The sequence below is a fragment of the Astyanax mexicanus genome, chromosome 6 (genome assembly GCF_023375975.1).
Source record: "Astyanax mexicanus isolate ESR-SI-001 chromosome 6, AstMex3_surface, whole genome shotgun sequence".
In the NCBI taxonomy this organism is placed as follows: Eukaryota; Metazoa; Chordata; class Actinopteri; order Characiformes; family Acestrorhamphidae; genus Astyanax; species Astyanax mexicanus.
In genome coordinates, this window is record NC_064413.1 from 44,432,724 (window position 1) to 44,450,241 (window position 17,518).

A 17,518-nucleotide genomic window follows, 5' to 3' on the forward strand; every position below is an offset into this window, starting at 1 on the left:
TTCAATTCAATTCAATTTTATTTATATAGCGCTTTTTACAACAAAGGTTGTCACAAAGCCGCTTTACAGGAAAAACAGGTCCACGCCTCTTATGAGCAGCACCACAGAGATGCCAATTTTATGGTGACACAGTGGCAAGGAAAAACTCCCTTTAAGAGGAAGAAACCTTGGAAGGAACCAAGGCTCAGTCCGAGGAACCCATCCTACTCGGGTTGACCCGCTCAGTACAATCAAACAACAAACAACAAACAAATAACAGAACAAAACAGTACAGAGAATTAATGTGAATTATGGCTAATATAACAGGTACTAATTTATGAATATAAGAATGTGATGGGCACAAACTATAGAGCTATGGCTAATACAGAAACAGATACTGAGTGTGTTAATGGTAATCAGTGCAGGGTTGCAGAGCCGGAGAACAACACAGCGGGCAGTGGAGAGCCAGGCTGGGAACATCAGGAACAGGGCATCTCCATACATGTAAAAGAGATAGATAGAGAAAACATTTTGAAGTCTCTTGCAGTGAGACAGGGCATGATTCTAATTAAAAGACATTTTTCATATAAAACCTCACGCAGGCTCAGACGCAGACAGAATGCAGGATGCTTTTCTTAGGCAGTCATAATATGCACAGCTGCTGAGAACTGCTTACTTTGTTAGCTGTGAAACAAAAGGACCTTGTGTTCATGCCTTCGTCGTGGCCACGTCTTAGGATCTCATTCCCAGGCCTTAACAAGTCGTGGCCATGCATTATTGATTTTTTTTTTTTTTTTTTTACATGATGTCACCTTAGAGCAGGGGTCTCAAACTCAATTTACCCGGGGGCCGCTGGAGTCTGGGTGAGGCTGGGCCGCATCAGGTTTTCCACAAGAAAAGCTCTTACAAAAACATTCCAATGTTATCAAATGTCTTTATTTTTTAACACAAAATAAGATGAAAAAATAAATTAATTAACAATTCATAAGAAAAAAATAAAAATCAGTAAAAAATAAATTAAATGAAAATAATAATTATAATAATAATTATAATAATAATAATAAGAAGAAGAAGAAGAAGAAGAAGAAGAAGAAGAAGAACACTGAAGAAACCACATATAGTTGCTGACTAGAGAAATGTAATTATTATTATTCAGATTCAAATGAAATTGATTCCTGAAATTGTCTGTGCTCATCACAAATCTTTCTCTTCACTGCAGGCTTTGAAAAAGACATGTTTGGGGCTGTATAATATATATAATTCCACTTGGTGTCGCTGTCGCGTTGAGTCTTTTCTGCTTCTTTTTCTGTCCTGTGGAACAGCAACTTCCGGGTTCAGACAGCGCGTGAAGCGGGAGCAGCCGCGGGAATTGCGCATGCGCCGCGTGCATATAATGACAAATTCAAACTCGCGGGCCGCGCTAACATTAAACTTTCATATTAAGGCGGGGCCACAAACTATCGTCCCGCGGGCCGCAGTTGGTATTTGATATCTAACAATAATTTTGAAACTTTTTGAGCTAATTAAGCTTTCAGTGTAACGCCCTGGCCCTGTTTTTTTTCTGTCTGTCCACGTGACCTGTGCTCCTGTGTTTCTTTGTCAGTACTTTTCCACCTGTGTTAATTTGTAGCTCCGCCCCCTAGCCCCAGGTGTTTCTACTTCCCGTGTGTTATATAGCCCTAGTGTTTCAGTCTGCGTTCGTCGGTCTTTGCACCAACTCCTGTCGTTTGTCTTTCCATGTTTCTTCGTATTTCTAGCCTTAGCCCTATTGCCTTTGTTTACTCCTTGTTATCTTCTTGTTTATTTCTCATTGATCTTTGGTTATTTTCCAGTCTCTTGTTTATATCCTTGTTTTGTTTTGTTTTGTTTATCTAGTTTTAGTTATTAGTTTATTTCCTTTCATTTGTCCACTTGTTTTTTAATGTTCCTTGCCCTGTTTAGTTTATGGTCTTGGTTTATTTCGTTGTTTTGTGTTTATTTGTTTCTTTGTTATTTATATTATATATTTATTAAATATCCCTTACCTGCACTTGTGGCAGCCTCCTCGTCTCCCTGCCTGTTCACCCTGACATTCAGACTTTGGAAAATATAATCTAAAAGCTCAAATCATCTCAAAGATGCTCAAACATTTGCTTAAACCTAATATTAAATTTAAAAAAAACTCCATATATTTCTCACTCTAAATACCAGCTTGTCTTGTTGTGTTTTTCTTGGCTGATCAGGTATCAGAATGTTCAGAGGACCATGGCCACTGAGGATGACTCCGGTGGCCGAAGGCCTGAGGGCAGCAGCAGCAGCAACAACACAGAGACAGAGACTGACCTCCCTCCTCAGCCGGCCGGTACTGCACTGTTAATAACAGACAGCTTCCCGCGCTGCGGAGATTACACTGTTTGGTTTCAGGCCAGCAGTAATTGTCCTTTAGTGGATTTAGCATCCTGGCACCCTGACTGTAGATTTTGGGCCAGATTCATAAAATGCACACACAGCCAGAAATAACGTGACCATAAGAGCTATTGTAGCACATTTTTTCATTCAGAAATTAGGAAAACTGGGCCGTTTTACCGTTTTGTGGGATGTTTGTGTGTGGTACTAATGCTGCTTCCTCTCATTTATATGTGCTGTTAAAAATTTTATCTGGAAAATTATATTTTAAGTGGCTTTCTCACTCTTCTAATTCTAATGTGTCATATTTTATATGGTAAGATCATTTCTTTTTTGGTAATTGAAGTACATATGTTTATTTATTTATTTATTTATTATTTATGCATTATAATACAAAAGCATGATAGCTCCACACCCATGCTTTTCTATCTCATCAGGGTGTTTTTCATTCAACACAGTTCCACAGTTTTCTTTTTTGCCGAGTTGATGGTTTGTATATTTAACAGTGACAATCCTTATTAATGAACAAACTAATTACTGTAAATGAGTCAGAGTTAGCCTTTAAAGGCTAATTTTCATCTGTAGCACCTGTTCAGTTAATAAAACAGCATAGAGTGCTTACATGTGATGTTAATTATTATTCAGTCTGAAAACCAGTCTGCTAAAAAACCACCTGAATCACTCTTATTACACATTAGTATTAGCAGAGTGAGAACGCCACTTAAATTTTACTTTTCTACAAATTAAACATGTTTTGTCACACATACTACCCACTAATTAACCAACAGTTGATTGGACAATATACTGTACAATTTATGTATCATGTATCATTTTTAGCTGTCTGGATTCAGTACAGAAAATATTTTTATAAATTGCAGTTAATTGCCTAAATGGTGGTAGGTAGGATTGAGAATTTGTGCTTGTGGGCTCCCCCTACAGTTGCAGAGTGTAATAAATGTTTTAGGTGGCTTTTGACAGAAATATTTGGTCTCTTTCCAGCTTCTGCCAGAGTGTCTGTATGTTAGTTTGTAAAGAATGAACCAGTAGTCCTTGTAGAACTGTTAGAAGTAAAGGTCGGAAAGCAGGTCGCAGTTCTCGCAAACGTTGGTCGCGGCCGCCTCAGAAAACTTACAGAGTCTGGTTTGAGCTCAGAGGAGCTCCGGCACAGACACGAGAGCACCGCTCTTCCTCCTATTACACCTCAATGCAGCGCTGCAGTGAGTTTCAGGCTGTAATTTTACTTCTTTAAAAAGATCAAAAATCAAGGAAATATTACCTAGTGCTGCTTTAATGTAGATGTTTAGAGCACATTACTGCAAAATTCAGCTGTGTATTTTGTGTGGTGCAGGTGGAGTTTTCTTTTGTAAATTTGACTGTATGCTTTCATTTGAGAAACTTTTTGAATAAAACTTTTTTTTTTTTTTTTTAATAAAAAATGCCAAAGATCATAAATATAAAAAGTGCACCAGCAGAATCAGTAATGCACATTTCCCTTTGGTGCATGCAAACCCAGATATGGCAGCATTTCTTTTTTGAAGTCATATTAGAGTTTTAATATTTAATATTTTTATTATTATACTGACAGATTTGTCTGATATAAATAAATATAAAAAATAAAAAAACATTCAGATATAAATGTTCCTGACGGATTCTCCTTTAGGCTTTCCATTTTAGGTAGTTTCTAGGCCACTTTCTGCATATTTTATACAGAACAGTATACACAAACTCTGTAGGGCTCCCTCTGGTGCGGTATATGCCATTGTGGCGTATCCATGCAGTGAACATGTCTTTTGTTCTGCTCTGTGGAAGACCTAAACTCTCTGTGTTTTTATGGTGTTGTGATGTTTTTCAGATGTGAGGCGAGACGGCCCCTCCTCACCAGTTAGCAGTCAGAAAGTTACTGTTCTGCTGCAGTGCCCAGCGGTTAAGTTTGTCACCCATCCTGAATTCTTCACTGTTCTCCATGCTAACTACGTGAGTAAAACTGCAGTATTAAGTGCACTGTGTTGTTCTGTAGTTCATTGTGTGATCCAGTGTGGAGCTTATCGCTAATTGATGTTTGGTCTGGATTATCTGGTTGAGCTTCTTCTTCTAAATTAAAGTGCAGAAAAAGGTAGTGGACATTAACTGTTCAGAATAAAGAACTGGATAAAAATGTAATATAAGTTCTATAACATATTGTTCTGTATGCACCTTTGTTGTCATAAATATCCAATGCAAAAATCATGTATGATAATTTCATAAGATAAGATCTTTTATTTTTGGTAATTAAAATAAATAACAATCTGTACATTAATGTAAATGATACTGGCTGCAAAAAAATTACAGACCACTTCAGTTTCTGAATCAGTTTCTCTGATTTTGCTATTTATAGATATATGTTTGGGTAAAATGGACATTTAGAGCCTTTATTTGCAGAAAATGAGTAATGAATGAAATAAAAAAAATGCAGACCTCAAATAGTGCAAAGAAAACAAGTCCATATTCATAAAGTTTTAAGAGTTCAGAAATCAATATTTGGTGGAATAACCCTGGTTTTTAATCACAGTTTTCATGTATCTTGGCATGTTCTCCTCCACAAGTCTTACACACTGCTTTTGGGTAACTTTATGCCACTCCTGGTGCAAAACTTCAAGCAGTTCAGTTTGGTTTGATGGTTTGTGATCATCTATCTTCCTCTTGATTCTATTCCAGAGGTTTTCAGTTTGGTAAAATCAAAGCATATCATTATTTTTAAGTGATTCTCTTATTTTTGTATAATCTGTATAATCCAGAAGCATGATAGATCCACACCCAAGCTTCACACTCACCAGGGTGTTTTTTCATTAAACACAGTTCCACAGTTTTCTCCTAATGTATCTTTGCTTATTTGATGGTTTGTATATTTAACAGTGAAAATGCTTATTAATTAACAAACTAAATGAGCCAGAGTTAGCCGTAAAGACCAGTTGTCCTCTGTAGCACATGTCCAGTTTATAAAACAGCAACCTAAACATGATAAAATGTTGATTATGAAAAATATTAAATACAAATAATACACAGACTCAGTATCCAAGTACACCACAGATAATGCAACACAAGCATAATTAGTTACAGCTAAAATAGATGCTGCCATTCTGCACAGTGGAACAGTACACCCCCCCCTCTTAACTTGGCTTAAAGTGTATGCGCTCGGTTTCGAAACATCAGCACACAGATGTCTTGTGCTGATCGATATCACCCTTTGGAGTGATGAAGGGAAAGAGTGCCATCTACCCACCCAGAGAGAGCAAGGCCAATTGTGCTCTCTTAGGGCTCTGGTAGCTGATGGCAAGCTGCATGACTGGGATTCGAACCATTAGCCCACTGGAACACTCAGAACCTCAAGTCAAGTGGATGTTTTGATTTATATGTCTAATTAGTGTACAAAAAGATATTTCATAAATACTGTATATATTTTTTGGCTTATCCTTGCTGTCTCCTCCACAGTTCCCCTGAATACAGTTCCCCCATAATTTGTAAATAACTTTTGGTACTGTTGACACTTGGCTTCTTCTAAAAGCTTTCCTTTTGTATTTTTTTGTTTTAGAGGTTAAAATTAGAGTCAGCCGACTGTTCCTGATTACTTTTACTTTAATTATTGATATGTCTCATGTCCACATGTGGATGTATAAGTACTTATATGTACTTAAGTATACATTTATTACTTATTGGTCCAACATTGTATAACAACAAGTTATTTGGGCTTTTGTACCGTTCTCAAGAAACCATGATCACATGATTGTTGTTTAATCATTGATAATCTCTTTGCTTGATTTTTGTGTCTTTATTTAGACAAGCTGGTGTATCCTTGTAGTGTGTCCTTGTGTGTTTCTGTGTTTATCCTCATGAATATAAAGCATGGATTGATTTTTTAGGGTGATGTAAGTGTTGTGCCTTCTGAACACTGTGTGATAACCTTTGGTCAGCAGATGCCAACAACAGATTTCTTTGTTGCTGTGAATGTGACTATTTATTGGCATATTGCCTCATGGCTTCAGGGGGACATGTGAACTCTTCAGGCCATGAAACCACACACTGCCTCTGTGTTTACTAAGATGTCATTACACACATACACCCTACGTTAAATACACCCTTATATTATGTGGTGTACACTTGCTACGGTGCGCACAGAAATAAAACACACACACACACTTATATTTATATATAAGGTCATATTCAGCTTCTTGATGTTGATGTTCCTTTTTTTTTTAGGGTGCATACCGGATGTTTACCAACAGCACCTGTCTAAAGCACATGATTCTGAAAATCCGAAGAGATGCGCGCAACTTCGAGCGATACCAGCATAACCGCGACCTCGTCACTTTCCTCAATAAGTTTGCGGACACCCAGCTGGAGCTGCCCAGGGGCTGGGAGATCAAAACTGATCCACAGGGCAAGGTGGGTCCTTCCACATACTGCACCAGAACTCTCTCAGCTTGGTTGTTAACCCCTGTCATAAAAGAAAAGTTATTACTGTGGCTTTGTTGGACTTTCTCATGAAGCAAGATCATTTTACACAGGGTGTCTGACCTGGCATCTGTTTTACATGCTCATTAAACCTGATTGAGTTTCAACATACAGTATATAATATTAAAACTTACTAAATAGATAAATACAGCTTTGATTACTTTGTTTTCCTTTCCTCTGGTAAAACAGGGTTAGATAGATAAAGCTGGGATCCGTGCTGGGATGTGTGCACAAGAAAATATATTATTTCTATTGAAAAAAAAATATTAACACATAAAGGCCTCTCCAGACGGGATTAATTTCTCAGGGGCTACTTTTATGGGGGGTCCTTTGTGATTTTATTCTCATCTGGAATGACCATGTACGTGTTTTTCTCAGACGTTCTCTGAGAAAATGACAGGCTGAATAACCTATTTTTTTTTTCGCTGAACTCCGTGGTCCTCCGGTAAATTTATTCCCGTCCAGACTCACATCTCTGAGTTTCGTCACCTTGAGATTAATAAAATAACTATTTATCCACTGCCACACACCGTAATTACACTTCAGGCAAGATCAACATAAATACAACAGCGAGTGGAAATGGAGGAGCTACTGAACACGATGTCATGTGACTGAGAAAGCCAAAAACACTCACTGGTCCTCCTGTTTTTTTCAGTTGAGTTTTATCACTGAGTAGAAATATGATTTTTGTTTTTTTCAGACATCCCCCGAAGAAACTAATCCTGTCCAGATTGGGTTTATGACATAGTCTGTGTGAGCACCCTATGCAGCTGCCTGAGTTTATATTTTGACCACGTCTTTGTATCACTCTGCAGTTTAAACCACAAAGCCAGGAATTTGTGGGCGGCTCAGGGGACCTACTTTGTGCATCATGTGACGGTTAGGATTGATGCAGAAGTATAAATTGGCATTTGTAGAAAGTTTAACTTTTTAAATGGTAAAGCAAAACTACCATTGTTGAATTATGCTTACTGAAATAATATTTTTTCTAAGAGTATTTTCACACCAGAAAGTACAGACCAAAGCCTTAACCAAGTTTTCTGTTGTCACTATATGTGCAACAACAATGCAACAGTTATATATTGGCTGCTGCTATGTTAATCAATTTTAAATAATAAGCCAGCAAACCTGTAAGACTCACTGCTTTTATCCTGCAGAACATAAAAGGATAACCAGTACAGAGGATTGTCTGACTGCTGTGCTCTTTCCTCTGTTCTAGTCATTCTTTGTGGACCACAACAGTCGAGCCACCACCTTCATTGATCCCAGAATTCCTTTCCAGAATGGCCGTCTGCCCAACCACCTCACACACAGGCAACATCTACAGAGACTACGCAGCTACAGCGCTGGAGAGGTGGGTATATACACACACACACACACACAGAATTACAGAGAGACTAACTCCCTGAGAAGCAGATGTCAAAATGCACCAACAAACAGGCTTTCAAACTCAAAGGCAACCTGTCAGCAAAGTGCCAGAACAAAATCACAGGAGAAAGTTTGGAAACAGTGTGTTTCTCTGTCTCTGTATGTGTGTGTTTGTGTGTGTGTTTGTGTGTGTGTGTGTGTGTGTGTGTGTGTGTGTGTGTGTGTGTGTGTGTGTGTGTGTGTGTGTGTTATTTTGTACAGGCGTCTGATGTATCTCGCAGTAGAGGCGCATCTCTCATGGCCAGACCTGGAAACAGCCTGGTAGCAGCCATCAGGAGCCAGTACCAGCCTGATTCAGTGCCCTTAGGTGAGTTGGCTTACACACACACACACACACACACATACACTGTGGGCCCTATGATACACCCTGCACAAGGTGCGTTGCAATTCTCATTGCTATCTTACACCCCACCAACAGTCTGCTTTCATTCCGATAGCAACAGACTTTACAAATATATCTGGAAGTGCGGTGTGTTCAGGTAAATTTCTGGTTTATTGCTATCTTGGGAATAGAAACACAGATGTACAATTGTCTGAAATTAACCTAGACAGATGTGATCAGTCCGACGGGTGTTTATTGCTATCTTGGCAACACTGGTGTGCACTTGAGAATACTTTTTGAAATTTTTCAGATTGACTGACATTCATTTCATCAATTATTTTCTTTTTCTTAACTTAGTTAAGTAAAGTTACTTAGTTAAGTTTTTGCATAATATGGATTAGAACATTACTCAAATAGGGGTATTCACTGTATACCAACAATTGATTATTTTAAACTCATAAAGAGGTGCTACTTTGAAGAATGTAAAATATCAATCATATTATTTTTTTGTCTACTAAACATTTTTTTTCATAGTTTGGATTATTTTAGTAATCCAGTGTGCCAAACAGTTTGTGCCAAACGTTTGACTGGTACTGTACGTTATTGAACGTTTTTGGTATTGAAATTTTGTTACAAAAAAAGGTTTCCTGCCACATCTGATAATAAAGTCTAAAATGAAACTGAACAGAAGTTTTACCTGATGCTCTTGTTAAGGTCAATATGAGGGTTAAACTTCCCCCTGTAAAACTCACCTTACGAGCTGTATGTCTGTGTCCTCAGAATTTAAGGGTTTATTAAATTGCATTTTAATCCCTTCCTCCAAATATTTCAGTCTGTGAAAAGAGCTAAAGCACCTCTTCACGTTCTGAGTGCATGTAGAATATTGACAAGAAATTATGCTTCACAAATATTGAAATTCTTATCAGCTGTAATGGTAATCACATCGCTCTGGAACAGCTCTGACCACAGTTGTGAATGTGCATCAGTATTCTGTCTGTGAGCCAGTTAATTCACCTTCCTGCTCTGCTCTGTATGAGCGGGTTTTATCTCCTGCTTTTAGAGCAGCGAGCTGTTATCTGGTGCCTCCTGGTGTAATGGGGGCTGCCAAAGCCAGTGCACAGGAAATGGCAACGGGTCTGTTTTGTTAATGTGTTTCTGTAGGAATCCCTTTAGAGGGGAGAGTGAAACCCTACACTCTTAAAAATAAAGGTAATACAAATGCCTCTTTAATAGGAAGAAGCACTGTTAATTTCCTAAAGTACATTGGTAGAACATTTTAAGAGCTAAAGAAGGTTCGAATCCCGGTCATGCAGCTTGCCATCATGGTTGGATAGAGGGTGCTCTTTCCCCTCATCACTCCTTGGGTGATGTTGATCAGCACAAGACATCTGTGAGCTGATGTAAAATAACTGAGTCGCTGTGTTTTCTTCCGAGCGGGCTGTGATGCAACTTGACAGTGTTGCATCAGCAGCACCTTCACAGTGGGAATGAGCAGGTCAATTTCTTTTGCTGAGAGACGCAGAAGCGCCACGCTGTAAAAATAACAATCCGCCAAAGTCAGAGCACACCTGGTTTTTAAAGGGAAATACATTTTTACAGTTATTACGATAGCAAAGACACACTGACACGCCCTTAATCATGGCACCTCTACAGATACCTAAGATAAGGCACTTAGTCATGCAAAAAATAAATATATATAATAATAATTCTGTCTACACTGTGTTTATGTGCACCATGGTCCTTGGAGGAACGTTGTTCACTGTGTACTCTGTATATAGCTGAAATGACAATAAAAACCACTTTGACTTTGACTTTGATACAGTGATATACCACTGAACCACCATAACAAAAAAAGCTACTGTACATACACCACATTTGTTTTAAAGGGTTTTAATGTTTTTTTTTTTTTTTTTTATTGAGTATCTCCTCTTCTGCTTACAAATACTTGTGTATTATTGATGACTACGGTTACGTGAATTTTTGAACATTTTGTTGATTCGCAACAAACTTTTAATAGTGTTAATATCTCTAAAGCAGAGGATGGCTTTATTAATCCCCACTATTATCAAAATCTCTAATCAAACAAATACAGTATGTGTTAAATCTACTGGCTGCTTTGTAGACTAGCAATTATGAGCAGATCAAAAATAAAAAAAAATAAATGTGAACAAAGGGCCCATAGCTCTGTTGCAGTATTTTGGTAAAACCATTAAAGCCTTAGGCTAACTCTGTCCTCTGTCAGATTCTGTACTGAGCCTTGTGACTTAACCAGCACTGTGTATCAGTCAGCTAAATAACCAAAGCTCTGTATTGTACTGTTATGTGCAGCTGCTTTATGCTAATTCTTCCTTTTTATTATTGTACAGCGTATAATGAAAAGATTGTGGCGTTCCTCCGGCAGCCCAACATCCTGGAGATGCTGCAGGAGAGGCAGCCTAGTTTGGCCCGCAATCACACACTCAGGTGAGGATAACTATGTACATGTGTAGTGGAGTGTTTGGTGGGAATTTGAACCCAGGAGGGGAGCATAGTGGATAACGACACCACCTTCTTCATGAATGCCTAAAGTTTTTTTTCTCTAGATGGACAATGAAAGGTGGAGGTGTACAGGTGGAGTGTAAGTGGAGTGGTCCTACCTGTCGAATGAGACCAACTAACCAAATCCTTGACAATTCCATAAAACCTTTTAAAAGTACCTTTAAATACAATTTCCTCAAAACTATGAGCCTCCAAAAGCATCAAGAAGACATGTTGGTCCAGAGAAAGACAGCTCGTCCTAAACAACTGAAAAACTGAAAAAATCCAGCTGGCTTAAGATGGTCTAAACTGGTCTTTGATGGCCTATTGATGGCCTTTGATGGTGGTTAAAAAGCTGTTAAACATGTTGCATGTAATGCTGGACATGCTGGTCAACAGCTTGGTGATGGTGGTCACACTGGTCATGCTGGTTGATAAGTTGGGTCTTGCTGGTCATGCTGGAGCCTGGAGATGGTGGTCAACCAGCATAGTCAGGCTTTCTCCTATTGTTTTATTTAAGCCTAGTCAGGTTGATTGTGCGTATAGACCAACTAAATCCTGGTCAAGACAAGACAAGACAACCACAGTGCAAAAAAAGAATGTAAATGTAAGATTATTTTGCTTATTTTAGGAATAATTATTTTAATCAGTCTTACTTAGAATTTTCACCTTACTTTAAGTAATGTAAACTCAAAACAAAAAAGATCACCATTCAAGTTATTCTGATCCTTGTGTCAGTACATTTTGATTTAAGTCTTTTTGAGATGTTAAGATTGCTTATGTTAAGAAATCTTACTAAGAAAAATTGGCTGTTTTTTTTGCCTAATATACCCTATTTTTCACACTATAAGACGCACTGTATTATAAGGCGTACTATCAATTAATGTCTGTTTTCTGGTGTATTTTTATACATAAGGCACACTGGATTATAAGGCGCATTTTAAGAGACACTATAAGGAACATCTAATTCAGCAGGTGTCACCGCTGGGTGGTTGAGGTAGGGGTAGCTAGCGGTTAGCAGATAATGCTAATGCTACTCCAGCAGTGCTATTCTGTATAACACTGCTCTTACAACCTGACTAAAATTCATACATAAGACGGAATAAACACTGGATTAAAAGGCGCACGGCAGATTTTTGTGGAAAATTCAAGTATTTTAAGTGTGCCTTATGGTGCATAAAATTTGGTATAGTATATACGTCTCAATTTACATAGATTTTGTCTAGTTTTTGCCAGTAGAATTAGAACAATCAGTTAAACTAGTGTGACAATCTTGATTAATGATTAACCCTGTGAAGATAAACCATTAAAAAAGAACAACAGAAAAAAATGTATGTTTGTAGTCTTCTTTGTTCTTCCACAATTAATAAATATGTGCAAATGATGGGTGGCTGCTGTGGCTGCCATACATAGTATAGTGCTGATATGTAGCCACCATAGGAAAACAGAAGAAAGTGTGTGACACTGAGTCAGCAGTTTCTATTGAACTGTGCATACACAGTTACGTAAGCAACAGATCCCTATCTTACAGATGTTGACATCTGATCTTTCTCTTAAAAGCATTCCTGAATGCAGACTATTACAGCTTCGATTCACATTACCGCCACATTAAAAAACAATTAACATTCCACGAGATTGCACGTTTCACCCGCCATCCAGGACAAAAGAGAAAGGCAGAGAGGAATTAAAGTGTTGGAACCTTTTATACGCTTGGTCTGAGAGGCCTGTGATCTCGATGTTGCAGGGAGAAGATCCATTACATCAGGACTGAAGGGCCACAGGGTGTGGAGAAGCTGTCCTGTGACGCAGACGTTGTCATGCTGTTAAGGTGTGTTTACTACTTTACTACCCTACCCTGACTAATCCTGAGAGAGAGAGAGAGAGCTCATTCAGTGCCAATCCCATTGAGAAGCCCTGCCATTGTCATGCCAATTGGATTACTGTTTTTAAAAAAGGATACTTTGACTTATGCCACACACACATGGGCAAGCACGCAACCCCTCATTGAATAACGTAATCCACTGAGCGTCCTCTGCCAAGGCACTGGAATCCAACATCGCCCCAGACAACACACACACACAGACAGAGAGAGAGAGAGAGAGAGAGAGAGAGAGAGAGAGCTCTCAGTAACACACACACATAGACAAAAGCTGGTAGACATTAGTGTTGCTTATTGGTCTTTTAGTACTGTACATTTTAGTACTATAATTTTTTTCTGTGTTTTTTTTTTTTGGCTAACATTTCTGAAGTACTACTGAGCCCTCCAACCAAGTATGCAGATCAGTTAATAAGTTTGTTCATTTGGAGCGTTTTCTAAATCTAAACCTAAATGCACCAAAATGCGGACAAATAAACCACGCAAGCACATTTCCTTCTCTAATTGGTCAGAGCTGTCTGGTGTGGGAGCAAGAAAATAAATATAGTGAGAAGATTCACCCACAGTGTTTTTTAATAGGATGTTCAGCACAGATATACATGTAGTAAACAGAGTCGCACAGCTGTAAGCAGTGAATGCAGCACAGCCCGTGCATGTAAACAGCATGAAGCATGAGAGACAGTGTTTGTTCATAGCTGTGGTAATAAGCGTTATCTGGCTAATATATCAGATTAAACTGTGCCTTATCAGCAGTTTAGCTCAAATAAAAGGAGTATATTTGATAGCTGGGTCAGATTGAGACGTTTTGATCAGATTTTCACTGGAAGTGAACCGCTCCAGAGTTTGTTTTGGACCGGACTGAGACCACCTCCTCTAGCTGGTCTCAGTCCAGTTGTTTTAATCTGGACCTAAATGTGATTACTGTTTTAACACCTGCTCAATCGAACTGCATTACATTTACAAATGAACCAGAGCCTGTTTTAACCAGACCAAATAGTGTTGGTGTATAAATATGAAAAGTGAAAATAAAGGGTGTTAAAAAGAGTTTGTGCTGTTTTTGTTGGAGTAAATGTCTCTACTGTCCAGGAAAGACTTTCCACTAGATTTTGTAACATTGCTGTACAAATTTGATTGCATTCAGTGACACAAGCTCTACTAACACTACTAACTTTGCTTATATATTTTTCAAATATTTTCTTTAAAAAACTTAAAACCAGAGAAGTTATCTGGTGCATGTGCTGCAACTGCTTTATAATCTTTTGACAGTGAACCTCACTGTTTTCAGGTTGTGTATAATGACTGTTTATGGTGCCTCTAACACACACATGCTGGCAGAGCAGCAAAAACAAAGGATTAGTAGTGCATCGGGCTATATATAATTGCCTATACCCAGTCTATTTAAAAATGCCAGGATCAGTACTGATCCCATTTTGCTTGTTTGTATCTATACATTCCTATAAGCCCCATACTGTCACTGTCACGCAACAACGTCCACTAAAAAGGAAAAAAGGAAACCCCCTTCTTACTGTAACTTTCATTGGAAATCAGTGTTATTTGAAGTAATTTTGATATTTCCCTTGATATACAGTTTTTTGCCAGATAGCTAGAATATATATATATATATATATATATATATATATATATATATATATATATATATATATATATATATAATGAACAAAATAATGCTAATTAGTACTAGTTCAAAATATACAGAAACTGAAACACCTGTCATTTTAGTGTGGAAGGTTTCATGGCTAAATTGGAGCAGCCTGGTGGCTAATCTTCATTAATTGCTCATTGCATTAGTAAGAGCAGAGTGTGAAGGTTCAATTAGCAGGGTAAGAGCACAGTTCTGCTCAAAATACTGCAATGCACACAATATTATGAGTGAAATACCAGAGTTCAAAAGAGGACAATTTGTTGGTGCCTTCTTGCTGGCGCATCTGTGACCAAGACAGCAAGTCTTTGTGATGTATCAAGTGCCACGATATCCAGGGTAATTTCAGCATACCACCAAGAAAGACCGAACCACATCCAACAGGATTAACTGTGGACGCTGTAAGAGGAAGCTGTCTGAAAGGGATGTTCGGGTGCTAACCCGGATTGTATCCAAAAAACATAAAACCACGGCTGATCAAATCACGGCAGAATTCAATGTGCACCTCAACTCTCCTGTTTCCTCCAGAACTGTCCGTCAGGACAATAAATTATTGAGGTCTAAAACCAGGTGTTTCAGTTTCATTGTCCAACCCTGTATATTGGTAACAGTACTCCAATGTAACAATACTCTGATTACTCCAACTCCAAGAAATCACAGTTCTAGTAGTTTATCCATATCAGTCAACTTTAAGCACTGCGTAAACTGTGTGCCTAAATTATGTTTCAAATGACAAAAGTACATACAACTTTTTTTGTTGACTAGTTTATTAGTGTTTTTAACATTCATTAGCTAATATGATATTCAGTGTGAAACCACATTATTTTGGAAAGCCGACCCAAGCATATAAGTTTAGAGGAATACGTTTTTTTTTTCTCTGTTTTAACCTGCAGCCTGTTCGAAGAGGAGATCATGTCGTACATCCCCACCCACCCCTTCCACCCCAGCCTCAGCTTCTCCCCACGATGTTCTCCTGGATCCTCACCACAGAACTCACCAGGTATGTATGTGCACCTGTGGGTAGATATACTGTATACAGTGTAGATAGGTATACACTATTTCAGTCTAGTTTGTTTATACACTATCCAAAAAAGAATGGGATAGCAGTATGTAATTTCTTTTTAAAGTATTACCTTAATATACGGCTTGGGAATTCCCTTACCTGTATAAGTTGGGAGGTGTTATCTTGTGAGTGAAGATGAACAATGTCCAGTGTGTTCATTACAGGGTGAAGTGAATTGGTATTTAACACTCCTTTATCCACAGTGTTACATGTTTACCACAAATACATTATAGAAGGCATTTCCGCCCACACTGGACAGTCCAGTGGTAATAATTGTGACTTTTGGCATTCACAAAATAATGCAGATTTTTTTATGTTAAGGATTTTAAAAGAATTAGTAAAGAAACAGTCCAACATTGTAAAAAGAGATAAAAATGGCCAATAAATAGTGCTTTGTAATGTGGGTAAACCAGACAACACTCGGCAAAGAGTGTGTGGAGTAAAGCTGTTAATATAGTGAACAGGTGAACAGGTGAAATCAATATTCCGGTGACTGACTTCCTGGTGGTGCCCTTTGCAGTGTCATGTGATCGGGTGAGTGAGTGATCCCAGACTAAGGTGCATTCTGGGTAACGTAGTCTAGAGACTGGAGATCAAAGGCAGAGCTGAGTGTGGGAGAAAGAGGAGCGCCGCCGGTGCCAGGCATGACATCGTGTAATTATCATTGCAGTGAGCAAGCTGTTTTCTCCTGATGCTAAAACAAATTTGCTAACCTTCTGCCCATTCTCACACAGTTCCGAGCTGTGCTTTCTGATGTGGAGTCTAATGTGTGATACATCACCAGCATCCTGCTGTGCTTTAAAGAGCTTTCTGCCACTGGAGGAACGAGCATGTACAGTGTGCTAGTTAGAGGGGGTCTAATGAGGTTTTGATGAATTCAGAAATGCTTTTGTAAATGAAATGGTATCACAGCTGGATGGCAAAAAGCTTGCCCAGTCGAGAAGTTATTACAGAATGTCAATTTAGATGCTATCTATAAATATGGAGGATGTATATTAGTATGAATATTTTATTTCTGAGCATAATTTGTTGGTAGAAACCCTTAACCTTGATCTAATTGTGTTTCTTTGTGTGTATTTATATGTGTGTATTTGTGTGTGTGTGTCTTGGCAGGACTGCAGAGAGCCAGAGCGCCTGCCCCATACCGCAGAGACTTTGAAGCCAAACTGCGCAATTTTTACAGGAAGCTCGAAGCCAAGGGCTATGGCCAGGGGCCAGGAAAAATCAAGTAAGAGTGTGTGTGTGTGTGTGTTTGTGTGGCCTGGGGGACGATTTGTGCATGACTTGCATTACAAAAAATAAAGCAGATATGAGCAGGCACTGTCTGAGCTGAACCCCACATCTGTGTGTGTGTGTGTGTGTGTGAAAGGCTAATCGTCAGAAGAGAACATCTGCTGGAAGGCACTTTTAACCAGGTGATGGCCTACTCGCGCAAAGAGCTCCAGAGGAACAAGCTCTACATTACGTTTGTGGGAGAAGAAGGGTATGTCAGCTTTCACACCTGGAATAAAATAAACTACAGAGCATCACAGTAGTTGTCACTTGTGTCACTTGTTAGCAGCATGAGGCCAAGAAGCGATGTTAGTCTAATCTGCTTACAAGAAACTAGTTTTGAAGGTGTAAAAATCCCAGAAATTAAAAATGAAAAGATTTCAATATTGTATCCTGTCCATTTTTTATTATTGTAGACAGTGCCACTGTCAGGAAAAAGTTATTGTGTATAAATAGTGTGCCCATAACTAATTCTGTGTAATATATCTATTCAATATATCTATATAGATATCGCTTTTCACATTTTAA

At 38.5% G+C, this 17,518-nt stretch overlaps 1 protein-coding gene across 4 annotated transcripts in view; it reads left to right on the plus strand.

Annotated features, from left to right (window-relative positions):
- The window catches only part of LOC103045308 (E3 ubiquitin-protein ligase HECW1), a 143,902-nt gene that overhangs the window by 111,507 nt on the left and 14,877 nt on the right, over nt 1-17,518 (plus strand). For all 4 annotated transcript variants that reach the window (XM_022673432.2, XM_049480419.1, XM_022673431.2 and 1 more), the window contains 10 exons: nt 2,202-2,320; nt 4,217-4,338; nt 6,598-6,783; nt 8,072-8,206; nt 8,482-8,587; nt 10,969-11,065; nt 12,864-12,947; nt 15,549-15,655; nt 16,832-16,946; nt 17,088-17,201. In XM_022673432.2, the coding sequence (XP_022529153.2) occupies nt 2,202-2,320; nt 4,217-4,338; nt 6,598-6,783; nt 8,072-8,206; nt 8,482-8,587; nt 10,969-11,065; nt 12,864-12,947; nt 15,549-15,655; nt 16,832-16,946; nt 17,088-17,201 (1,185 nt within the window). The remainder of the gene's footprint in view (nt 1-2,201; nt 2,321-4,216; nt 4,339-6,597; nt 6,784-8,071; nt 8,207-8,481; nt 8,588-10,968; nt 11,066-12,863; nt 12,948-15,548; nt 15,656-16,831; nt 16,947-17,087; nt 17,202-17,518) is intronic.